This window comes from Anabrus simplex, chromosome 5 (genome assembly GCF_040414725.1).
Source record: "Anabrus simplex isolate iqAnaSimp1 chromosome 5, ASM4041472v1, whole genome shotgun sequence".
In the NCBI taxonomy this organism is placed as follows: Eukaryota; Metazoa; Arthropoda; class Insecta; order Orthoptera; family Tettigoniidae; genus Anabrus; species Anabrus simplex.
In genome coordinates, this window is record NC_090269.1 from 278,926,736 (window position 1) to 278,954,432 (window position 27,697).

The 27,697-nt window shown below is 39.3% G+C and overlaps 1 protein-coding gene across 3 annotated transcripts in view; it reads left to right on the forward strand.

The window, feature by feature from the left end:
• The window catches only part of beta-PheRS (phenylalanine--tRNA ligase beta subunit), a 156,364-nt gene that overhangs the window by 19,383 nt on the left and 109,284 nt on the right, over nt 1–27,697 (forward strand). The window contains exons 2-5 of one of the 3 annotated variants that reach the window (XM_067147399.2): nt 3,696–3,751; nt 13,154–13,308; nt 13,789–13,855; nt 23,332–23,598. In XM_067147399.2, the coding sequence (XP_067003500.2) occupies nt 3,696–3,751; nt 13,154–13,308; nt 13,789–13,855; nt 23,332–23,598 (545 nt within the window). Of the gene's footprint in view, nt 1–3,695; nt 3,752–8,893; nt 9,018–13,153; nt 13,309–13,788; nt 13,856–23,331; nt 23,599–27,697 lie in introns of those variants that run through there. The other 2 variants (XM_067147400.2, XM_067147401.2) reach the window with 2 other exon arrangements.

The following is a 27,697-nucleotide window of genomic DNA, read 5'->3' on the forward strand; positions in this document are numbered from 1 at the left end:
GAGAGGAACTTCCGTCTTCACGACAGGAGTCTATGCAGTGCTATCGTCTAATCTTCACTGGAGTGCGAGAAGATGCGTGTGTCTATGTTAATGTAAGCGTGTGTAACGCCATGATAAAAATGTATCAAATTTGCGTGTGTGAAAATTTGGAATACCACATCAGCTTCAAGATGGAATTCTAATTCACCATGACGGAGCCGGAGGGTGAACCAACATGCCTCCATCACCCAGGTATGAGCATCAATAAAATAATGTAAATAAATATGTAGGACCGTGCCTAATCGATGATCAAATGTAGCTTAGACTGTTAGATAGGATTGTAAATAATTCACATAATAATAATATAATCATTGTAATAATAACCATAATAATAATAATAATAATAATAATGTTTGCACTTTCAGCTAGGGTTATTTGCGCACTTCCTTTATGTAGATGTGTTTGCGTATTGTTATGGATTATTCTGTACTATGTCACTTTGACAATTTAGGATGCTATTTTATCTGATCTCAATGAGTGTAATGCCGATTCATAATAATAATAATAATAATCATCATGTTATTATAACTTTAGTTTTGAGCGATATTTCTGTTGAAGTTGTGATCTTGTAGACGCCGCCTTGTTGATTTTATGCTTATTTTGCTATTTTGCGCATTCAGCTTGTTTTATGTTGTGGAATCATCCTTCAGATGACCGTTTCCGGTAGTTCTTATCCCGTGTATTTTGCGATGTTTTGGTAGACGCGAGTAGTTATTTCTGTGTAGTTGCGGTTACACATTTTTCAATAGCTGTGTTTTGAGAGGCAATCTCGTCATTTTAGTAAACAGGTAGTGCCAGGAAGCCATTGATGAGTCAGCTCTGATATTTTGTGATATGTGAAGCAGAGAATAATCTGGAGATCGAGCTAAATGAATAATATCCCTGATGATCTACGTTGATAATGAAATGTGATATTTGGACCATGTCATGAACTCTCGTAAGAAATAGAAATGTGCACGACAGATATTTCGCCCGCCGGATACGAGCGAGGCTGTATTATGAGGTACTACGTCGAGATTAATGTTGAGTAAATAGAATTGAGAGATGAATAATTTAACCAAGAGTGTTAAATACGTTACGACATGGGTTATGATTGTAGGCAGAAGCCTGTATTTTGTTTCAAATAATTCCAGGGAAGTAGATGCTCGGCAAATATGCTAGCCGTAGTACATGTGAGCAGAGCGACGAGTCAATGTGTTTTTTTTTTTTGATAGTCATGTAGTGTCATGGATGACATGGAATAACAGTAATTATTGCCCATAAAGGTTAAATAGTATCATGGCCAGACATTTGTCATCTGAGGTTAGAGATTGCCGTCAAATTCACAATATTTTTGCTACTCGCAGCGGGGTAAATTTTTTGTAGACTCCGACATTTTGCGCATTTCATCCTTATTAATTTTCAATAGGCAGCGATGTTGGGATCTAGTTTTGTTTATTTGTTATTCTTTCTGAGTGTACCTTTTATTACCGTTTATTTGTGGGATTATACGTGAATTATTTGCATTTGATTTGATGTAAATAGATAGGTGTAGTTAGGCTAGTTTTGATCTCCGTGTTTTCTTTTGTTGGAGCAGTGTTTCTCCATTAACAGATTTAATTATGTAAATAAGATTTTATGTGTTAGGATAACGGATCATCGATTAGGTCACAGTCAAAACCATAGTAGTGGTATGCTCATACCAGGCATTCAGTAATTACCAAACCTTTAAAAATCCACTACATTTTATTTAGGAAATGAAGCGATCTTTAATAAACCAATTGTATATAAAAAAAAACTGCCGCAATGAATGAGGTAAATAAGATGGCATCTGCCTCCATCTAGTGGTGGTACCACAAATATGAGTTCATAATGAAATGCAGTCAGCGGCAAATTCAGTAAAAATTTTAATATACAAGGATCGCTTTCATTTGAAATGTAAACATGAGGCACCTGGCCTAATCATTTGGATTATTTTTAAGAAGTCCAGGCTATCACAGTCATGCAAGTGAAGTTTAATAATTAGATGAGTGGTTGTAACACTCAGGTTCATGTTCAGTAATTTCCTTTTTAACCATGAGCAGGTGTTTGAATATGGCAGTGGTTACGTGGTAAATGAAGTGTGATGTTCATGGCTGTTTTTCTTTGAAGTATTCCATACTTGTTACACATGGTTAGCGCAATCCACGATTATTTTAAAGCTGGGTGTTTCCCGACATAGCCACATGTTTTAAAGATTTGATAAACTCCTCTGAGTCAGTGTTGATTTGATGACGTAACTAATTACTTAATTAATGATTCAACTACTTTAATTTATTTTGAGAGACACTTTCTACGTAATACAGTTCATATTTTCAATGAGATGGTATTTTCTGACCAGAGTTTTAAATTTATTCACGTCATCGACTTGAAGACAGTGTCAACATAGTCTGGAATATTTTAAATTTTGATCGACTTACAATCAGTTTTAGTAGGCAGACATTAGTCTCATTTATTTCACTTTGTCTACATTTTTCACCAGTTTAGTTTACTTACATTTTTGGCACTTTGCACCTTTATTCAATAAATCAGTTTGTTATTTAAATTTTAATTCAGTCTTTGGGTACCGTCATTTATAGTTAGTTTACCCCTACTTTTCATTTCCTCACTCCCTGATCGACGGGTGGCCTATCTTCGGGGATAGCAGTGGACGGTCCGCGACTGAGGAAGAAGAGTCTACATGCAGCGGTGAGTATCATTTAAATGTCATTTATTACAGGAGCAGCCGGCGCACAGAAGAAGTCACCGCAGTTGTTGCCTTGAAAAGGGCACAATAGATTTAAAACTCCTAGGGTGATCATGCTGATTTTCCTTCATGACATTGCATGGGTATATCCAGGATATTGGGAAGTTGGGGTACAATCCAAGAATAACGTTCCTGGTCCTGAAGAGGCAAGGAGCAGTGAGGGAGGCAACAATGGAAGGCAGTGAGATTGAAGAAGATGTTCATAGTGAATAGCTCTAAAAGGTTCTCTGATATCACTGTCCTAGCTAGTTCAGCAGATGATTTCATCAAAGACCCTACTGTTTGAATGGAAACAAAATTATATACTTGAATAGAAGCATGAAAACTATGACCCTATACTTCACAACAATAAAGAAAAGTACAAGTTGATATCCATCAAAGTTATGGAGTTACTGTTCGGGAGTAGAAACAAAAATGATGAAGTTTGCTATTTTTGTAAAATGATTCAAATGTAGGATAGCCTACTTTAATTAGCAAAGTGTGTTCATTCACACTGAAGTGTGTGTTAAACTTGTTGGAGAACCAGCCATGTTTTTGGAGTGGATGACAGAAGGTAGGTGCATTTTTTGCTCTGTGTGCGAATCTGTATCATATATTATTCTATCCTTCTTTACAGGTGAATCACTGTGGCTTTTTCCTTCATACACTGATATGCTATATTCTAAAAGCTGTAAATAATAGACCTCATTTCACTAACAGTAAGCTGCTTACTTGTCTTCACAGTTTAATAATTTATTAATTTCAGCTTGATGGTTGTGACTCGACAGTGGGTAAAGACATTTGGCATGACATAGGCCTATATATGTTATCACAGCATTTCAGTGGCAGTATTCGTTTCCAGTGTGTAATCAGTATATTGTCTTGTAATCCTGTGCTTTGATCTTCTTTTCAGCTGATCAAGAGTTTGCTGATCTATGTTTTGAATTTGGTTTGGAGCTTGATGATGTGGTAAGTAAAATACAATTCTAATTATTGTTCTTATGCATTAAAATGAGAAATCTTTAGTTTCTCCATTCTTTCTGTATTGATCAATTGAAGTTATGAAAGCCTTAATGTAATTTTGTTTGTTTAATATGTCCATTCTTTTTTCTTCAAGTTGCTTTACGTTGCACCGACACAGACAGGTCTTACGGCGACGTTGGGACAGGAAGAGGCTAGGAATGGGAAGGAAGCAACCGTGACCTTAATTAAGGTACAGCCCCAGCATTTTCCTGGTGTGAAAATGAGAAACAATGGAAAACCATTTTCAGGGCTGCCGACAGTGGGGTTCAAACCCATTATCTACCGAGTACTGGATACTGATATAAATGGTCCGTTATTGGACATTATAAATTTTCCAGCGAACTCATTCCTAGTTGCCAGCGTTTCGCCCCAGTGTGCTAAGTTGGGCTCATCAGTTGGTAAATAGCACACCCATCAAGACGCATGGCTAGTGCACACCATGGAGGCCACTGCGTAGGCTATTTGGAGCCACTGGTAGTGCTAGGGCACTATGAGAGACTTTGTCTCATTACCAAAAATTGATGCCTGCCTGGCCATTAGATGATATAGATGTTGATTCTCATAGGGAAACATTCAAAATTATGTTATAAATATAATTTTGACAGTTTTATCATGTATTTTCATCTCTCCAGCAAAGTGAAATATAAAAGAAAACGTTATTTGACAAAATGACATTTCTAAATAATCAGCTTGTTCTCTTTTCTAGTAGAATATAGGCCTATATGATTCTAGTTGATTATATGTGGTATGTACTTGTTGACGAAGCATTTTCTTACGTGAAAAACGTTATTTTCCATTTGATGTTACATTTATTGTGTTAAATTACCGCCATTGTATGTGATATTTTCATGTTTGCCAATCTCGGCAATCCGGCTACTTTGGCCACCATGTTTTTTTTTATATTATGGTCTGAGGATTGGAGTCGGTCTTGCCCCAACCCCACAAAGATAAACAAAAGAAAGACAGTCCATTTTGTAAAATAATATTCAACTAAATAATGAAAATTAAATCAAATGGCATATGGATTTTAGTGCCGAGAATGTCCAAGGACATGTTCGGCTCGCCAGGTGCAGATCTTTTGATTTGACTCCCGTAGGCGACCTGCGCATCGTGATGAGGATGAAATGTTGATGAAGACACAGACACCCAGCCCCCGTCCCAGCAAAATTAACTAATGATGGATAAAATTCCCGACCCTGCTGGGAATCAAACTCGTGACCCCTGTGACCAAAGACCAGCATGCTAACCATTTAGCCATAGAGCCGGACAACTAAATAATGTTAGGTAGTTTTAACGTGTGGTTTTTTCATAGCATTAAAAAGAATGGTTGACATTTACACTCTGAAAATTTTTGCATATGGCTTTAAACTAAAGCTGATTCTTCTTCTTCTTCTTCTTCTTCTTCTTCTTCTTCTTCTTCTTCTTCTTCTTCTTCTTCTTCTTCTTCTTCTTCTTCTTCTTCTTCAGGGTTTATACCACTCTGATTTGGAGTCCACTACTTTGGCTCTATGTTGCCATTTGGGCCAGGTTAGGATGTATGCCTGCAGTCCTGAGGTGGTTGTGCAGGGTATGAAGCCAGTGTTGCTTCGGTCTTCCTATTGATCCTTCACCACTGACTTGCAGTGCAAAAGTCCTGTTTGCTGCTGTTGATTCCTTTGCTTGAAGTATGTGACTGTATCAGTGCAGATGGCTTTCCCTCATCTTCTTTATGATTTGAGCCACTCCATATCGCCCATGTACTTCATCATTTGCATCACCTACATTCACACCAGAAGAATTGCAGCAGTCAGGTAACTGCTACAAGAGGAGTGCATGTGATCATTTTGGTCTCACCATTAATGTTCAAAAGACCAAGGTTCTGGCACAACCTTCACCAGGCACAACACTTCCACATTTCATCATCTCCATCTCAGATACTCCACTGTAGCAGGTAGACCGCTTTTCATACTTGGGTTGTATCCTGTCTGTGCACTTTAACTGTGAGCGAGATGTGGAGAAGAGAATTGATTCTGCCCATGCTGCATTTGGATGACTATCACACCAGATGTTCATGAATAAAGACCTGACCTTGAAGATGAAACTCATGGTGTACCACGCTGTTGTCATCACAATATTGCTGTACGGTTGTGAAACTTGGACCCTTTACCGACATGACTTGAAATGTTTGAGTGTTTCCACCAACAAAAACTTCGATCTATCCTTGGGATCAAAAGGGAAGACCATGTCACCAACATTGCTGTTCTTCACAAAGCACATGCCAAGAGCATAGAATCGTCCTTCATTGGTCATCAGCTTACATGGATTGGCCATGTCTGTCGGATGCGTGATACCAGATTTCCACGCCAAATCCTTTATGGTGAACTTTATTCTGTCACCAGACCTCATGGAGCTCCCATGAGGCACTACCAGGACCAGCTTAAGCACACAGTGAAGATGACAGGTCTCAATCCACAAAACTGGGACATGCTTGCTCAAGACCGTACAATTTGGCGCCGGACCATCTATGTTGTTGTCAGTCTGTTTGAGGGGGAACGACACAGATGTGAAGAGGCCAGGAGGGTGTAACGTGACAATCCACGATCAGTTATTATTATTTAATGTGTATATTTCAAATGTGTGTATTTAGCCATCACAACATGGTAATTCTTATAGGAACTCTCATTATTATGGGTACTCTCTGATTTATAACATACTCTCTGTATTTATTTGGAACTAGCGTGCTTCGATCACTCGGTTTATTTCCCGGTTGTGTGCGTGACGATTCTCTGAGAGGGTGTTTACGTGTTGACGGAGCTGAGATGGAAAAATCTCGGAACTGTGCTATTTTAGAATGCAGTTGTGTGGGCTTGGACTAGCGTGGAGCAGGCACGCGTCAAGTTATTCTCGAGTTGGAGCTTGCAGTGAGCAGATGTGATACTTGCTTTCATTCGGAGTGTAATCAGAGGTGTTTTTGTACGAGTTGTAGGAAGATGTCCCATGCCATGTTGGGAGTTCGAGATCTGCTGTTGATGGAACTTGGGAGAGAGGTGCTGGAGTGTAACAACATTCTATGGTTATGAATGTTAGCTATATATAATTCTACGGAGAGTCTATATAAGGTAACGTGTTGGGCCTTTTCAAACTATATCAATGCTATCAGTGAAGTGGAGTCCATTCTCGTAAACATGGTCATGACTGTGTGTGAATATTTTGCATTTTGGATAAACTGGGTGCTAATTATTGAGAGATATTGAGAGAGTTACTGCATGATTAAGAGACATTAATTATATCGATATTCTGTTTATTTGGTTATATATGTTCAATGGTATATCACGACGAGCTATGCTCAAATTTCAAGGTAAATACTGGTTTAATTTATGACGCTCAATAGACCAAGTAAATTTTATGAGATTGAGATATATTCTGTTTAATTTCTATGAGTGGGAAAATTATCAGATGGACTCCTTTTCCAGTATTATTTTCCAGATATCAAGTGATTCAGATCTCTTTGTCACAAGGTAACGACCCTGAAGATAAGTTTTAACAGCCGGCAGTTTATGAATTATTTATTTATATATTTCAATGGCTCCCAATTTCCTTTATTCATTATCAGTTATTGATAATAACAAGATTACAAGGGAAGCACGAAAACTCCATGCAGCACAACCATGCTCTCCTCCAACAATTCTGTGCGATCTGTGTGGACGCTTATTACATACTAGAATTGGTCTGTTCAACCATTGAAAGTACATCCGCTGACAGAAGTGAATTTATTGGAAGAAGTTAATTACTTGGAAGCGAGTTAAAGCCGCCGCTGCGACTCACTTCATCATTTGTCACACGATCAAGAAGTGTCAGCCAGATGACCACTGTAGCATCCTTATTTCCATCACAGCAAATCGTTACTCCGCTTCCTTGGGTAACCGGTTAACATTCAGCACCGTTGAGATCGACTGGCCAGATGACAGAGCAGAATATTTTTTATTTAAGCTGATCTGGAAATTCCTCATCACAGAAGACACCAGTCATGGTCTGCCTTTCAAGCCCAGCATTGCCTGTGTGGTTGGTTATTTCTGGTTGAAGAGTCCTGTACATAGCAGTAATTGAGCTGAGGTATTAAAAGTCTTCATTCTTGTTAAGTCTGTACCATTGATGTTAATGGTACCTCATTTGTTTACATCTGTGGTAAGATATTCCATTTTCTTTAAATTCAGCCACTGGCCAAACTCATCAAGGTGGCTTTTCAATGTTTGTACTTGTTTCTAAGCTCCTCCATGCTCTCGGTGGCCATCAGCATATAGTACAGTCCAGGATGCAGGTATCTGGAGATCTTCTCTAATGGCATCCATATTCATGATGAAAAGTGGAGGTGAGAGGCTGATCCCTAATGGGCTCAACCAAGATTGGGTTAGTCTTCAGCTAATAGTGTCGAGGGGTGCACCAAATCAGATCATGAGAGATAAACCTTTTCCAGATCCAGGTGTAAGGTGTAAATGTTTGGATTTTTTGCTGTGTTTCTTCATCATCAAAAAAGCTGCATGAATAGCACCCATAGCACCCTTCACAGACCCTCATTGGTTGTTTTTAATGTGAGAGGAGGCATATCAGATGATAGGTTAAGCATTCAGCTGGACTGCCTTTCTTTTTTCAAATTGGAACAGTTGTGTTGTACATCCATTCAGCTAACCCGTTTCCATCTTCAATGATTTTGTTAAATAAACCTGCCAACAATTCTGTGGGATCCCAGTGTCTAGATTTCCACAATTTGCATAACAGGTCAAAATCACTAATGTGTATTCAAACTAATTAGGGTTGTGGTCTTTTGGATGTGGAAATGTTCAGATTATTAAAAAAATAAAAATTGTAATTCTGTATCTAAGTACAGTACAGTGAAACTTGTATTAACTCTTCGCCCTTCCCCGTTTAAGGGCAAACTACTGTAATTAGCGTCTTTTGGAAATGGAAATGTTCAGATTATCCAAAAGAACTTGTAAATCTGTGTGTACAGTACAGTGAAACGTGTATTAATCCTTTGCCCTTCCCTATTTAAATGAGCCTGCCCAGCCTGAATTACCGTGTTTTCTTACAGACATTTAAATCCCAATAGAGAAAGCAGCATAAATGCCACCCTGTAAAGAAAATAACATAGAAGTCAAATGAATAAAGATATAAACGTAATTTCTTTTACATTTGTTTCTAAATGATCAGTGCATATACGAAGCATGCTTTTCAAGTAAGTACTGTTTTTAAATATGGCTGCTGCAGCACTTTGGACGTTTTTTTGGTGCATGCACACTCACTACTTACATCTGTAGGCTAACCACGAATGCCATTATGGAAATATTCATCCGTATATACGTTTTTTGTGTGTATTGAAAACGCCTCTGACAATTAACGGTCCTGCTGAGTGTGAAGTACATGCTGCAATTTATTTTCTAAATGCAAAAAAATGTGAAAGCCATTGAAATTCATTGGCAGATTCGTAAAGTGTGTGGAGAACACACTGTGAGCGAAGGAATGGTCAGAATATTGGTTAGAGCATTTAAAGAAGACATCCTAATGTCACAACGAGAACCGTAGTGGGCGACCGCCTGTCATTACTGAAGACTTGATGCGGAAAGTTGATGCAAAGTTTTGGGGAAACAGGCGCTTTACGATTTTGTCATTAGGTTATGAGTTCCCTAAAATTTCAAGGAGTGTGCTTTATGAAATTGTGGCAGGACGCTTAGATTATCGGAAGTTGTGCTCACGCTGCGTACTGAAGCTGCTGACGGAGGTGCACAAAACCAAGCGCGTAGGCGATGCTTTGACTTTCCTTGAGCATTACAGTAATGAAGGTGATACGTTTCTAAGCCAAACTATCGCTGGTGACGAAACATGGATGGCTTATGTCATGCCAGAATCAGAACAGCAAACCATGGAATGGAGACACTCAACATCACCCAAGAAAGTGAAATTTAAGCAAACGATTTCAGCTTGCTGACTCATGTGCACTGTATTTTGGGATAGGCAGGGTGTGTTGCTTGTGGATTTTTTGCAGCAGGATGACACAATAAATGTCTAGACTTCTTGTGAGACCTTGCGTAAACTCAGTCGTGCAATCCTAAAAAAAAAAAAAAAAAAAAGGCGTGGAATGCTCACTAGGGGGATTCTTTTGCTTCATGACAATGCGCGACCTCACACCTTCAAGTAACGAATAACAACAGTTTTGTATCTACCTGAAGTAATGTAGCAAAATAGTTTGACAAAGTTCTTCATATTGTCCCTGAAAGGGTATTATAGAATGACATGACATAGTTTGAACTGCTTGATAGCTTATTTACGTCACTGTTATCTTCAGGGTTATAACATGCATTGATCGGGAATCGAACCCAGGCCACCTAGGTGAGAAGACAGCAGCTATACAAGTCGGCTATTATATTACGGTAAACGGAAACTTTTAAACCTCTCTCTCCCGCGAGTAAGGGAAAGTCAGAACCTTGTCAAACCAAGGCTAAAACTTATAGTAGTTACCTACTTACCGTGTTGAAAGTCTGACGGGTGGGCTTTTTTCTCCAAAAGGAATTTCAAACTATTGAATGCATACCATGTGCTCTTGTATACTTTGTTTGCTCTTATAACCAAAACGTAATAAAACTTAACTACTTTGTTGCCTAGGTTAGAAGCTGGACTTATCTTAATATGATTAACAAACCATTAATCACGTTTGGTCTACAGTTACTACTCAATGTACTCAATGCTAGTTAGAAACAGGCACTAGTTGAAAATATTTCATTTTTAGTCTGTGAATAAAATAACAATAAAATGAATTCAAAATATATATTTGTTTGAATAACATTAACACTAACTTTTTCCTGTTCCTTGTGACTTTTTCATCTTCTGTTTCTCTCTTCTAAGAACTACAAGCAGATACTCTTCTTTTTTTGTACGATTCAATAGGGCTCCCAACGTCATTCGCAATTTCCTCCCATGTGTCATTCTTTTTCAACCAATTACAATGGTGCAGATCCTTTAGGTCCAAAGCGGTTTCTTCCCTGGACCATTCCGAATCCATTTTTCTTCAAACCAGAAGATATCCAAACAAAGGTTAATGCAAAATCGAGCAAAGTCAGAAGGACAGTGAATGGGGTAGGGGTGAAGGAAAGAATGAGGGGGACTCGAACCATGCACAGTACGAGGAGATGATACAGTGTGTTGAGTGGGAAATGCTCTGTCCATACTGCCCATATCTGTATCATGTATCTTCCCTTTGATGTGACGGCAAAAGACCGACTCTTGGTGGGAACATCCCCAATCTGATCATTGTATCATATTAGATACACGATTTTGATACAGAACTATGTTTTCACAAGGCCGATCATGATTCAGATACACTGATCTAATACAAGTGTGGACCCAGCTTTAAACTGAAGTCATGTAGGGAGACAAGAACATGAAAAGGAATGCACTGTAGGATGAACACTGAACAGGTCAGTGTGAGAAGAGGGCCCAATAGGAGGAGGAGACAAGGACGATCTCCACATCTTCATATGCTGCCATCAGACTATCTCTCCCTCTTCAATCCCATTTCTTCTACATCCATCTCTTCTCAGTCCTCAAGAAGTTCGTTTTTACTTCCCAGCTTCATCAGGAGGACCACCATCAACAATTATTGAGGGGCCATGCAAACAGTTGTCCAATCTTGAGGCAGGGAGTATAATGTGTGTATTGGAAGGATACACAAAAGTACCAACTCAAGTGATATATTAGATAGACAGGAGCATGAAAAGGAACACACAATAGGTGAACACAGTGACATGTCAGTATGGGTAGAAGGAGCAATAGAAAAAGAAGACAAGAACAAACATGAAAACACAAAAGGGCAAGGACAATCTTCACATGTTTCTTACCTTTTCCTGTTGTTATCCAGCTATTTTCTTATCCTACACTTCCTTGCATAAAGACTGGAGATCTGTCAAGATGATCCCTCAATGAGTGTTGATGCCCACCCTCCTGATGAAGCTGGGCAGCATAAACAAGCTCATCAGGGTGCTCAGAAGACATGTATGTGGAACAAATGGGATTGATGGGAGGAGATCCAGTATACTTGAAGATGACAGTGTATGAAAATGTGGAGAGAGTGTTGAGACAAACACAAATGTCTAGTTTCTGAGGCAGAAGAATTAATCAGACAGTTAATATCCACAACCCGGCCAGGAATTGAACTCTGAACCCTCTGAACCGTAGGCCTCAACGCTGACCGTTCAGCTATCCCGTCTTATTTATTCATACCTGTATAATGCTGAGTTTATTAAGTGTGATCCAGGTAGTTGCTACATCAACAGGTAAAAAGTTGATATGAATCTTCAAGTTTCATCCATATAGTTGCTAAACATCATATTTAGGTTAAGCTTTGTATTCCCCCCCCATGGCGCAACAGTCCCAAGGGCCTTGCCCTACAAGCGACCGCTGCTCAGCCCAAAGTCCTGCAGATTATGAGGTATCATGTGGTCAGCCTCTGTGGATCAGCGGTAGAGTGTCGGCCTCCGGATCCCAAGATAGCGGGTTCAAACCCGGCAGAGGTAGTCGGATTTTTGAAGGGCGGAAAAAAGTCCATTCGACACTCCATGTCGTACGATGTCGGCATGTAAAAGATCTCTGGTGACACATTTGGTGTTTACCCGACAAAATTAATTAAATCTCAGCCATAGACGCCCAAGAGAGTTTCGGTTTACTCGGTCTGCCATCTAGTGGGGGCCTAGAGTAAAACGGAACGTCGAAATTGACGAGCAGACAGCCAGATGGCGTCAAATTGAAATGTCTGCACACGGTAGCTGAGGCCATACGATTATTATTATTGTTATTAGCACGAGAAATCCTCTCAGCCATTAATCTTGGCTTTCTAGACCGGGACCGCCATCTCACCATTAGATAGCTCCTCAATTGTAATCACATAGGCTGAGCAGACCTCGAAGCAGCCCTCAGATCCAGGTAAAAATCCCTGACCTGGCCGGGAATCGAACCCGGGGCCTCCGGGTAAGAGGCAGGCACACTACCCCTACACCACGGGACTGGCATAAACTTTGTAATACTATGTACTATATTGGTGAATATACTAGTGAGTATGGTCACATTGAAATGTGAATATTTTTACCCGTGGACATGTAGAAGTGCACCCATGACATCTACATTCTTGGATGATTCTTGGATTATAAGGAGATACCTATCATAACGTATCAAGTTATGTATTTATCATGCGGGTTTGGTGCTGAGAGGGTCCAAGGATGTGTTTGGCTCTCTTGGTACAGGTTTTTTTCTATTTGTCGCCCGTGGGTGACCTGCGCATCTGGATGTGAGATGATATTTGTTTGTATTTTTTTCTTCTCCTAGACATCAGAGAAGCAGATGATTGCAAAGGAACAAGGGGACCAAAAAGCTGCTGGTGCATCAGATGACATCATTTATAAAGTGGATATTCCTGCCAATCGTTATGATCTCCTCTGTTTGGAAGGACTTGCTATGGGTCTTCTGGTGTTCCTGGGCAGGTGATTATCATTTAGTTAGGGTAACATAATTTTTAAAATTAAATGTCCTCCTTTCCTGCTCTAGTATACTGAAAAACATCAAACTTTTAAAGTGTTTTTTCACCGTTTGTTTTATATTGATGTGAAGTTCCAAAGTTCAAATACAAATTTCCATGAACTGGCCTGGCAGCCCTGCCAACTGCGGCAGAAAGCAGAGGGAAAAATACTCGTGTGAAATATGCTTGAGGCTTGTTTATATAGGAATTGTTGCATTGTGGGTTGTTTAATTTTGTATTTTATACATTGTTTTCTTTTTTAAATATGCATTTTATAATATCTTTTAAATAGGCTGCTACTTTTTAATTTGCAATACAGTTTAGATATGACATAATGGAAAATCCTTTTTGAGAATGTGTACAAAAATAAAATACTATAGACTTTCATCATATACTCAGAAGCTGTTCATAGCTTAAAACTAAATAATTCAATTTTATTTTCCAGAATATCTCCTCCTCAGTTCAAGATTGTCAGCCCAGAGAACAAACAGAAACTTATTTTAAAACCCAATGTAAGTATAAGATAAATATATGACTTCTGCTTTGGATTTAAGTGCTTACTGGGCAGCTATTTCTTCTTGTCTGTGCCTAGAATATGTGAAGGAAAATTAGCATGGGAGTTCTTAGATTGAAGTCCAAGGAGTGGATTACAAGTAGAACCTGTCATATTATACCAATTTTTATTTATTTATTTATTTATCTATCTATCTGTCTATATATCTATCTATCTATTTATTTTATTTATTCATAGTAAGTATTTCTGGTTGATGCTCATGAGTGACCTGCTCATCTGGATGTGAGATGATGATGATGATGATGATGATGATGATTATGGAAGAAGTAAGGAGAGGGTGAAACCTTGTTGTGATCCTAAGGACTCGGCAAGCTGAGGATTATGGGTTCGGTTTTTCGGGAGCTTGATCTTAAAATAACAAGATTACCTTTTCACACTCACACTCTTCCCTTCACCTGTATTGAATAGAAAGACATACATTACATATATACATATACACAATTAAGAAACATAAAACCCTTTGTACAAATACACTTTTAGCTCTTGGTTAGATAGTCCTTTCTCAAGTCTTTGATTAACCAGTTACATTGCATTCCCCAGTACAATAAGACCATACCATACAAGCTTGGTAGTTACTTAGCTTTTGGATTGAAGATTACTTCTATCTTCGGCAGCGTCTTGTCTCTTGAATTCTTCTCTTCACCCACAATTCCGTAGTCGCGTTGAATGATGTGATGTTTGGCTCTCACGGACGTGTAGCTCCAGGATTCGAATACAACACCCTCAAACTCCGTCGTCAACCAGGTTAGTCTTTCTCCCAAACAGTTCTGACCACTAAGCTAGGTTTACTGATAGGAAAGGCTCGCTGTGACGCTCGGCCTTCCTGTCAAACAGTTCGATGTTTGTGTTATTGCAGCTCAAGTTTTTACATTAGCAACCTGCTAATTATTCTGTTCACAGTGTTTCCCTCACTGCCTCGCAGAATTCGTTACAGTTTCTAGACAGTTTGCTAAACCACACTCAACTGATCCTGCGGCTTACTGCTACGTACATAACCTACAAGTTCTGAACTATTCTGTTTTACGCCACACACGATACTTGTATGAAGCTAGGCAGTTTTTCCTCTCATGGTGCTCAGCCGCTCACACACATTGCTTTCACAGCGGTCTAACAGATTCCCTCTTGTGGCGCTCAGCCACAATCACACAAGCTGCTACAACGGTGGTCAGTCAGATTCTCCCCAATCTCCGAAGTATCATTCCCTATATCTTATGCTCCGACGTTTCTCGAATCTTTTCCCTCTCTACTCCCGTAGAATAAGACGTTTTTAAGTCTGATTTGTTAATGAGCTTCTCCCATTAACTAAAGGGGAGTGTCATAGAATTCACTCGAACAATTTTGCGTATTGCTGCGTCAACAATCTACGCAATATTTGCTTCGATTTGCTTCTAGAAACACTTACAGAACTACTTTTGTGTTGTCTGATTTACACTGACACTGTGTAGCTGACCATTACACAACGTTACACACTTGTGTTACACCAACTTGCCTTCAAGTAAAACTTGTATGAAGTCTTATGCTTTGAATACCTATAACTCTCTTCCACTTAATAAAGTTATTGTTTAATATTTAAAACAATAACTCCTTGGCACTGTTACATGATCATATTAACTTTATATCAGTATTCAGCATCCTTAGTCTTGGAGGTTGCGGATTCGAGACTCGCTCGGTTCCGTTCGCTTGGCACTGAGACATGAAAGGGGCGCATCGCGACATGCGGTCGTGACAACTGGTGTTGGCACATAACCTATTCCTGTCAGAAAACACATAGGCTTTTGCTCAAGGCTTAACGTCCCCATCTGATCGACGAATCATCATCAACAGCATCATATGCCCTTACTCCATATGAACACTGCAGAGAGGTTCGGAAGTGAATCCAGGCTGTTGGCACATAATCCAGTGATTCAAAATACTATACCTCCACCTCACTTACCCTGCCAGCCAACATTCTGATGGTGAACATTTTTTCCACCAGTGGGGCTCGAACCAGCTAACTGCTGTGTCAGAACTTGATGCCTTAATGATCGCAGACAGTAGACAGGCTTTAGTCTTATATATACAGATAGGAACATGAATAGGAAAAACACAAGGACATATCAGCATCGTTAGAAGGAGTACTGCTTGCATCCGGTAGATAGTAGGTTCGAATCCCACTATCGGCAGCCCTGAAAATGGTTTTCCGTGGTTTCCCATTTTCACACCAGGCAAATGCTGGGGCTGTACCTTAATTAAGGCCACGGCCGCTTCCTTTCCACTCCTAAGCCTTTCCTGTCCCATCGTCGCCATAAGACCTATCTGTGTCGGTGCGACGTAAAGCCCCTAGCAAAAAAAAAAAGAGGGAGTACTAGAAATGGAGACAAGGAACCCCACATCTTCTTCATACACTGCAATCTTCCCGATCAGTCTCAATTCCTCTTTATCCATATGTCCTCATCCTCCAACAACCTTGTATCTGTTTCCCAGCTTCATCATGCAGGCAGACTTTAACACTAATTTTGGGACCATCTTGATAGATCTTTATTCTTGATGTGTGAAGTGTGGTATAAGAAAGAAGCCAGATAAACACAAGAAAGATAAATGCTGGTGGTAAAAGACTTGGAGCAAAGGACAAACAGAGAAAGGAACTCAGCACATACATACATACATACAAGCCGGCGAGTGTATATGTATGTATTCACTTTTGAGCCAACAAACTGCCGTGTCTGCCGTGGCTTAGCAGGAACATTCAAAACAGTGTCTGCTGTGGTGCTCAATACGTTAAATTAATTAAATTAACAGAGCTAAGTAATGATTAAGCTGTTCAAAAGACAGCCAGCAGATTATTGGTGTAGTGGTAATGATCATTGTTTTTAAGAGGTAGTATAACTGAGCTGCCATCCTCTATTAACACTAATCAGAAGGAAAAATGGAAGGGGTCCGACACTTCGAAGAATGGAGATATCGGCAAAAGAAAGATAAGGCTCACGAAGTGTGTGAATAAAATTCTGGCTAGACCTCGCAAACCTAATGCCATTGGGTTCTGTAAAGTACCAGAGTTGACTTATGGAGGTTGGATAGGAAAGACGAAAATGAGGAGCCTGGCACAAGAAAGTAGGACCTATGCCAGACTCAGCTAGAAGACCCATGGTGGCCAACCCATGCTTCCAAGACGAAAACCCCCGAGTCCCCATTTAGTCACATTTTACGACTGACAGGGGATACCGTGGATGTATTCTATTGCCCCTCACCCACAGGTGGAGTTAACAGATGAGTTGAGGGATATGTGGAATACAAAGATAAAGATGCAGAGATACTCTTCTAAAATTAACTGCAGTATTAGAAATATAGGGAAAGAGAAAATACTCTAGCAGTCTCCTTATGGAAGATTGACAGCCATCACAGAGTAATTGTTTCGTAATTATCATTTCCCATGTCAGGGTTGCCGTATCCTTATTGGTGAAATGGTCTACCCATGGGATCTTCAATGTTCTGCAATGTACATCCACACTTCAAAAGCCTGCAGTTAGTTCTTTGATGAAGCCTTTACTGTCCATTTTTGATACCTTAAAGCAGCACCAATAACACATAAGCTGGGCTGAGTGGCTCAGACGATTGAGGCGCTGGCCTTGTGACCCCAACTTGGCAGATTTGATCCTGGCTCAGTCCAGTGGTATTTGAAGGTGCTCAAATATGATAGCCTCGTGTCAGTAGATTTACTGGTACGTAAAAGAACTCCTGCTGGACAAAATTCCGGCACCTCGGCGTCTCTGAAAACCGTCGAGAAGTAGTTAGTGGGACGTAAAAGCAATAACATTATTATTATTAATAATAATAACACATAACACTTCATGACATACTAACAAGTTTTGAAGGTCACAGTTGCTCCCAAGAGTTTTCCATTGTCATTTAATTACTTGACTAGATATCCCAAATCCATCTCTGGTGAGTGATAGTGTTTACAGTGCATTGTGTCTTCTGATGTGGGCTAGAACAAGTTTGTTACCTGTTATTGCCCTGTCTCAGTCTCATCTTTGGCATCTTTAACAAGAAAGTGGCTAGAGACACCATTCATTGTAGGTACAGCCAATCTCAGTTATGAATGATGTGGAATTATGACTTGTAAAATCAGTTGATGTTTGCGTTTCGTTGGGTTTTGCAGATGGACATACAGTAGCACCAGTCAATAAATGAGGAAAGCAGTAGAAAACTACCTCACTCATTTAAGTATTCTGTTCAGTTGTCAGTCCGGAGGCTTGTTGGATACTCATATCACACCACCAAAGGTTATGTAGTTGTAGAGTACCCACAAAAATTAATGATGGCTCCAAAATGAGCCATACAAGGCATTGGGAGGAGTGAGGTAGTTTGCCATTGCTTTTCTCACTGGGCCAAAGAGTCCTATTGCAGCACAACTGGCCCTCTTGAGTGGCACCTTTCATAACATCTGAATGCACTAGTCGTGTTCCGATGTCATTACTAAGCACCCTCCATACTGTCACAGTCATAAATGAGACTGAGTCTTCAGTGTAAGCTACATTTTACTCTACTGAGCAAGTTGGCCATGCAGTTTGGGGCATGCAGCTGTGAGCTTGCATTTGGGAGATAGTGGATTCGAACCCCAATGTCGGTAACCTCGAAGATGGTTTTTCGTGGTTTCCTATTTTCATAGCAGGCAAATGCTGAGTCTGTGCCTTAACTAAGGCTATGGCCACTTTCTATCCCATCATCGCCAAAAGACTTATCTGTATCTGTGCGATATAAAGCCAATTGTAATAAAAAGGAAAAAAAAAATACTCTGGCTTGTGCTAACAGAATGCAAAAATACTGTATATCCATCAATAAATAGCAATAGGCACATTTACCTAATATGCCTCTTCAACTATGTCTAAGCTATTTTGGGCAGCTGGTGAGGGAGCTGTTGTGAATCGAACCAGCCTTCAGGCTGAAATCTCAACAAACAATAACACTTTGCTAAAAGATATTGACTTTCCAGAAATAATCAGTTTCCAGTTGTCTGCTCCACCATACTGAGGCAAAAGCTGGTTGGGTATAGAGTATCTGATTTATAAGTTGTAGAAATCGGTTATCAATATATCAAAGATCGATTGCTAGTACAAAGTATTTGAAACTTAATTGGAGGTACAGTAGAGTCTTAATTATCCAACCTAAACGGGACCTGGTGTACGTCGGATCACCAAAAATGTCAGATAATACAAAATAACTTTGAAAATGAACTAAAACAAACAGGAAGACTATACTGTACTGTATTATTAAAACAACAGCATGTTTTACGGTACCGGCACTCTGTTTATTAAATTATCAATTCAATTGTACAGGACATGCAGTATTGAACGAAAACATTCCAAATGTCTTATGAAAAGAAACTTGTCAACAATGTCTGCTTGCCTGCTGATTCAAGTTTTCTTGCTGCGAGATCCTACCATCGATGAAAAATCAACACCTCCATTTCGCTTGCTTCTGGGTGTTGCTTAACGTAGGTTAATGCTCTTTCCATTGCACTTAATCTTTCACTGTGAATCATCGTTTCCTCCTTTTGTTCTGCAACGCCTTGTTCTTCTTCATCATCATTTTTGTTAGCATTCACAAAATCAATAATATCGGGGTCAGTTTGTTCAAACAGCTGATCTTGTGCACACCACTTACTCACATCTTGAGTCGTAGCATCCTCACAGTCGGGAATGCAATTCAGTAAGGGAACAATGTTTTCCATATCTTCTTGTACCACCTCCTCTCGATGTTCAACCTCACTCAACAATATGTTCCACGACTTTGCTAATGTCTTTGTTTCAACTTCTTCCCAAGACTGCACTATCCAGTATGCCACATCTTTCATATTGATTTGTTTTAACTTTTCTATCTTGTCATTGCCATTGTCCATTTCCTCTGTCAGGGATGAAAGGAGTTTCCGCCGATATTTCCTCTTCAGTGTTTCCAGCATACCTTGATCCATTGGCTGGCATAATGACGTCACGTTAGGAGCGAGGAACATGACTTTGATGTCACCACTTCTAAGTTGCTCTTCATTTGGGTGTGATGGAACGTTGTCTAGTAGAAAAAAAAGCTATTCTAGGGAAATTATTTGAAGCTAGAAATTTTTCTACATCTGGAACAAACTGTTTAAAATACCCATCTGTAAAGATCTCAGCAGACATCCAGGCAGCCTTCTGATTCGTGAAATGGACTGGAAGAGCATTAATAGAAATATTTTTAAATGCCCTAGGCTTCTTTGCTTTACCAATAATAAGCAATTCTGCATTTAAGTTCCCAGTAACTTTACTACAGGCAAGAACAGTAATTCTCTCCTTACTACGCCTGTAACCAGGTGCAGACGTCTCAGTTTGGGCTTCGAGAGTTTTTGATGACAGCATCTTGAAATCTAGCCCAGTCTCATCACAATTAAATATCTGATCATTGGTTAATCCTTCAGCAAGAATTATTTCTCGAAATTCCTTTTTAAATTTCACAATATAATCGGATTTAGCTGACAGTTTTTCTCCACACATATCAAGTTGCCTAATGCCGGACCGTTTTTTTTTTTTTTTTGACCGATCAAGCCACCCAGCACTGGCAGTAAAATTAGGGTCCCCTTCATTAAACTCCTGCTGGAAATACACTGCCTTTTCTTGCAGAATAGGCCAGATATTGGTAGGCCCTTTTCCCGGTTTTGAGTGAACCAAAGAAATAGTGCTTCACTTACTTTTTCTTACTCACATTTTTTTCATTGTTTTTCTGTCCGACTCCATGGCTAGCATGCTGGCCTTTGGTCCCAGGGGTCCCAGTTTCGATTCCTGGAAAGGTCAGGGAATTTTAACCATAATTGGTTAATTCCACTGGTACAGGGGCTGGGTTTGTGTGTGTCATCTTCATCATCATTTAATCCTCATCACGTCGCGCAGGTCGCTTACGGGCGCCAAATCAAAAGACCTGCCGCTGGTGAGCCAAACTTGTACTTGGGCACTCCCGGCACTAAAAGCCATGTGTCCTTTCATTGTTTTTCTAATTTTCAGTGCATCACTTGTTGCTCTGGTAGAGCACCATTTTTCAGTTTCTTCTTTTTTTTTTTTCTTTTTTTTTTTTCACTGTAACACATCCAACACCATAATCTGAAGCCACTTTTTGAAGAGTTTCCACTTTGTCCCGTCTCTTTAACACATTCTTGTCTTCCATAGAAACAATCACTTTCTTCCATTTACTCGCCATACTCACAGAGGATATGAAAACAATAAGATCCGCCCTCAACCAATACTACACTGAACAATGACTGAAGACTCGCTGCACCTGTCCTTGAGGAAAAACCGGTCCTATCACCAGCAGTCAGGCCAGTGCCTGTCCCACGGTCGCACCCTCCAAACCAGGTGGCCCAGAATTTAGTCTCCACCAAAAGTTCAAATTATGTTTACCAGTGTCGGATAACACGGAATGTAGGATAAGCGAAGGTCAGTTGAGCAAGACTCTACTGTATTTGTAATTGAAATATAAAGACCAAGTTGGTTGTTATCATAATATGGATATAAAGATTGTACCCTAGTTTTAAGTCTTAGACTTAAAGGAAACAAGAGCAGAATTTAACAAAGTAGAATATCATTGGGTGAAAGTTTGCAGTGGGACTCTCAGCATAAATTATTTTGATAGGTTAGGTTACTTATAGGAAAAAGATGTGTTCTTTGCCTAGGATATGACTCCACCCATTCATATCATAAATCTTGCTACATTTTCCATACCATTTGCATCAACAGCCACTGCCATTGGCTCAAATTTATAAAAAAAAGCCCATCACTCCCAGAATTCAACAGAAATAGATGTCATTAACAACTGCAGTACAATAAACAGTCCTAAGCGAGAAATCAACTTGTAACCTCTGTACAAATTATTAACCATAATTAACAACAGAAAACATGGTTACTTTGTTGAAAGTGCCAAGGAGGCTCTTTACTATGCACACCGGACAATGTAGATCAATGGAGGGTCTGGTCTGCCCAAACGAATTAAGCAGACATCTTATCAACAGTTGGTTATGAGCAAGCAACTAAGTAACCCGCTAGCAACAAAAGAGCATTGAGCTGCAGGAGTTTGCAATGCCGTCCAGCTATGTTGCCTGAAGGTTCTATAGTGTACTTGCATCGTCTTTTGAACAGGTTGAGCAGAGGCTAACTCAGGCACTTCAGGACTTTGAACTGCATTATCAAAACAACCAGCCCAAACCAAATCCCAGTAAAACCCAGGTTGTTTGTTTCCACCGTAGGAACAAACTAGCGCACAGAAAGCTTCAGGTCTCATGGAGAAGAGTTCAACTGGCACATTGTTCCATATTAAAATATGTAGGTGTCACTATGGACTGGACGCTGTCCTTCAAACAGCACTGCTTCAGTGTTTGCCAGGAAACATCCTACCCAAAATAACAGGAATTACTTTGGGGACCACACCAAAAAGCATTAACACCATGGCCTTACTGCTTTGCAATACAGCTGGAGAATATGTATGTCTGTGGTGCAATTTGCCATATGTCAGACAAGTTGATGTTACACTAAAGGAGACATATTAATTGATAACTAGGTTTTTGAAACCAAATCCTCATGACAGACTCTGCCACTAGCTGGCATTTTATTTTCAGTGTCTTTCAGGATGAAATTTGTGGTATAACTGTTTATATAATGAAATGAAGATATGTGTTCATAGATAAGAAGCAGTGATTAGAAGGAGCAACTTATGGTGAACACTTCTGAATGACATCCACCCATTCCATAACATTTGAAGTCGAGGAAGAGTTTCATAAGTGGAATGGCTGCCACCAATCAGCAGAAGACGTCCAGAGATGAGATGTAGTAAACAGCCCACCTTAACACTAGATTAGATTATCTGAAAACCTAACTGGAGATGTGAATTGACCTGTATAGCGGACACTCAACAGGCTTTGCACAGGTGTGTGTAGTTCAAAGGCTGCTCTAAAGACATCACAGTTTTCAACTGCATCTGCCAAATGGAGTGTGGTGCGGATCAGACTACAGGTCACCTGTACTTCTGTACACTTATCTTTAACCCAGTGCACACTTTGAAGGTTTGATGGCTGCTAACTCTGTGGCAATTGATGTTGCTCACAATGGTCAGAATGTGTTTGATCTTCATTATGCTACAGTCTAGGCACCAATTTTGGATCTATTTTAAATATGATAGTTACTGTAAACAATTTGTACATTTGCTTATGATATCCTTGACTCGTTTAAATAATAATCAATGGTAGTTTCACTGGATGATGTGTTCAAGATTAGTCATATTAATACAGGAGTTTAGATGCATTTATTTTATTTTCAGTGTCTTTCAGGATGAGAGTTGTGGCATAACTGTTTATGAAATGAAGATGTGTGTTTGTTGAAAATCACATATCTTAAACAGCTAATGGGTTCAATTCTTTTTCAGACAAAATTAGTCCGTCCTTATGCAGTGGCTGCTGTACTGCGAAACATATACTTCACAAAGGATAGCTACGATAGCTTCATAGATCTACAAGATAAACTTCACCAAAATGTATGCCGTAAAAGATCACTAGTTGCTATTGGCACTCATGATCTTGATACATTGGTTGGTCCATTCACATATGATGCTAAAGCCCCAGCAGATATTAAGTTCAAACCTTTAAACCAAACAAAGGAGTATACGGGACCAGAGATTATGGAGCTGTATTCTGTAAGTAGGTTCACAGTTGTAGTGTTTCTGACCTATAAGTTACCTTGTACTAGAATTGACCCAATTTGAAATTTCCTCACTAGTACTAAAACTGATTTTTAAGAGTGACAATATGAAAACCATTTCCAGTTTCTCATACACAGTTTATGTTATGAATGAAAAATGGAGATAGAAGCTTTTTTTTGTTTAACCTATGAAATACAGAATAACAAATTTAATCCAATCAAGCAGATAACTTCAGGTTTCTCTAATAAAATCACCTTTGAAGTACTGTATATATTGTTACTGTATAGCTTACAAGAAATTATCATCATTCCTTAAACTGGTCTGATGTAGTTCTCTAATCCATTTCACCTTACTCTTTCCTACCCCACCCTTCCAATTAATCTCCATATTCACCTTCCCACTATAGACTAGACTACTGGCCCTCCAGATTCAACCTGCTAGTCTCATAGTGAACCAGGCCAGCTCTCCATACTCACATTGGTTATCGTGCATATCACCACGACTTAGCTAAACGTCCATGTGTATTGCCTCCTAGTTTCCTGAGGAGATACCGTGAACATTAAGGTATAACAGAGTTGTGGTTTGATGCAGTTTTCCATACTACCTATCCTACATAACTAGGATGTCCTACCTACAACCATCCCAGGCTGTTTGTCGTAATGATATCTTGGACACTGAGCGAATTGGCCATGCGGTTAGGGGCGCACAGCTGTGAGTTTGCATTTGGGAGATAGTGGGTTCGAACCCCACTGTCAGCAGCCCTGAAGGTGGTTTTCTGTAGTTTCCCTTTTCCACACCAGGCAAATGCTGGGTCTGTATCTTAATTAAGGCCATGGCCACTTCCTTCCCACTCCTAGCCCTTTCTTATCACATTGTCACTGTAAGACCTATCTGTGTCAGTGCGACGTAAAGCCAATTGTAAAAAAAGTAAGATTTCTTGGTCTCCCTCACCCATATTTATCCTGTACACCTCCCTCCAAAGCTAAATGAACAAGTCCTTTAAGTCTCAGAATGTGACCCACCAACATGTCTCTCTTTTGAGTAATCTGATCAACCCATCTCATCTTAAGCCTTCTTCTGTAACACTACAGTTTGAAGGCCTCTATTCTCTTTGTTTTTTTCTTTCTTCAGCAGTTATTGTCCATGTTTTACTCCGATACAGTGTCAAATTCCAGGCAAATACTTTCCAAAATTACAGTTTGACTTGTATGTCTGTGTTTGTGGTGAGTAGACTTTTCTTCTTCATAAAGTCTTTCTTTGCTAATACCAATCTACATTAATATCCTGCTTGCTTCTTCTGTCGGTGGTTATTTTACTTCCTGGGTAGCAGAATTTATCAATGATTTCATTTCCCTGTCTTATATTACATGCTTCATCTAACTTTACATTTCTGCAAGCATGTCCAAAGCACCGATCACAGTTGACTGATCAATCACTGACAGTCGATCGTGTATGCCGGGTAAGAAGTTAGGAGTCAAATTTTTTAAATCAGTGTTATTGTCTCTTAAATGGAAAAAGAGAAAATATGTCAACATGTCCTTTAAAGTGCTTCTCCAGTAGCATGATAGGTATGTGGTTACATCTGAGTGAGACAATGTCATATTTTGCTGTCTTGTGCATGTTGTCTTATACAATAGTTTGAATGACGATCTCTGGATAATGTTGCAAACAATAAGCTATTTAAGGTGACTCTGTTCATGTGATTTGTTTCTACTGATTTTTGTGTGCTGTTGTGCATAATTTTTAAACTTATTCAATTATTATCTTTAATTGTTTCAATACAGTGAGCATGAGTGCAAGAAAGAAAACTTTACATCATTTTCATGATGAATAGGAAGCTGATCTTTTATTTATTATGGTGAAAGGCAATTGAACTTCAATTTGTAGCACTTCAGCATCCTTTTCCAAAAGAAAGGTAACCTTGAATGTCATTATAGTGCTCTTCATTGCTGTAAATATGATGTTGGCTCTCCATCCAGAAGTCAAGGTTAAAGAACTCAAATCGAAATTAGCAATTCAGTAACACGTTAGCAAAAACAAGCCCTCATTCCAACAAAGCAAAAATTTTTATGTTAATTTTTACTTTTGCGTTAAAAGTGTGGTAGGATGTTGCTACTGTAAGACCAGAGAGCAAAAATACAGTTTTGGGCTACAGAGCAAAATTTCAAAATTTTGCTTGGTGCTCAACGGGTTAAAAGTGTCATGAATCATGGACATTACATTTAAAATTGAAAATTTTGTTTGTGGGAAATCACTGCAAAGATGACTTTTTCAAGTAGCTATAAAATAAGGAATTGTCATGTAAACTGGTTTTTCTCGCTAATTTCACTGGCAGACTTGGTGAATTGAACCTACAGCTTCAATGTAAAAACAGTTGCATTGCTAAGCACGGTGTCATGCTACAAAAAGAAAAATAATATTTTTGACCATTCTCCTAACACACAGTATCATCTGAAAAAGTGTCTTGAATTCAGTTTTCAGATACAGAAGTACGTGGTCAAAATAGTTCCTGTTATTGAAGAGTCCCAAAATTCTTCTGCAATTAAAAATAATAAAAAAATTGTCGACTGCAGGTCATCTCCATTACAATGAGACTTAGACATAAAATAAATTGCTGCTACTAACAGTAGAATTTATTCAATGGGCAAGATTTCTCTTGAAAATAAAATACTAATTCTTTTAAAAAAATGCTTTTCCGAAGGCCTGTATAGAACGAGATTCATTTTGGAAGTTAGTGTGGAAAGAAAAAAATTCCAAACTCGAGAAGATGCAGTGAAATGCTATACTTGCATTTCATTTTAAGGTATTTGTGAGAATCTGCTTTTCAAAAAGTAAACAACGTTCCAACTTAGCTGATGGTCACCTTCGGGATTCCCTAAAACTGGCCCTCTCTCTAAGGTGACCTAACCCTAAGCAGCTAATGAATGCCATGCAGACCCAGATGTCTTATTAATGCACTCATTATGAATGCAGAACATAGTCTTCTTCATTTCCCGTTTCCAGTCTTCTGGATTAGGTTGTCAGTCGAGGACTTCCACAGTTATCTATCTCTCCACCACTCCCTCCAATATTTCTTCTAGTTATACTCCTCTCTTCTCTATACTCTCCTTCCCTGTATCCATCCACCTCTTTCCGCACCTTCCCCATTGTTTTCTTCCTATTATTTTCTCTGTAAATACAGTAGAAGTCCGCTGTAGCGAGTATGGCATACAACGAGAACCCCGTTATAACGACGATTATTATCCCTCCCTTCAAAATTCCAATATAAACTGTGTATTATCCTTCGGTTACAGCGAGAGGCTTATCACTGACGCATCCGTTATTACGAGTGAAAATGCGCGCTCGATTTTTCCGTTGCCGATATTTATACACCCAGTCATTATACTGCATGTGATCGACAATCATCTTCGGTATTGTTTTCTCGCTATGCCCACTAGCGAGCTCTCTCTTCGACATTTGAAGGCAGTGTCGGAGTCGATTAGTAAAACCCGTCGACTGCCCTTCCGCAAGGAAAATGAAAGAGGAGCACATGTTTTCGTAATAAATGCGTAAATAACGTGTCCAATAACTGTTGTTAACTCGTTAAAGATAAACGCTGAATAAACGATCGCTTAATTTTAATGCTAAATACCGCAATTAAGTAAGAATGGGATAGGCCTACACCTCAAGATATGGCAGAGTGCATCATTGATTACGAGATTAGTTTATATTTTCTCACGTCCGTTAAATTACAGAAAGACTATTATCATGTAAATGTATAGCGAGAAGGTTATAATTTCTCTACTGGCGCTTGAAGTATGTTTTCATCATGCATATAGTAGAGTTAAGTTAGGATAGGTGACACTATTGAATAACAAAACTGAAATGTTTGCCACAAAATGCGATTGATCATCTTCGGTACGGTATAGTTTTCGTGCTATATGCATTTGCAAGCTCTCTCGTCAACATTCGAAGGCGATGTTGGAGTTGATTAGTAATACCCGTCGACTGCTGTTCTCTAAAGAAAATTCAAAATGAAAGAGGATAACACGTTTTCGTAATAAATGCGTAAATAACATGGCTGATAGCAGTTGTTAACTCGTTAAAAATAAAG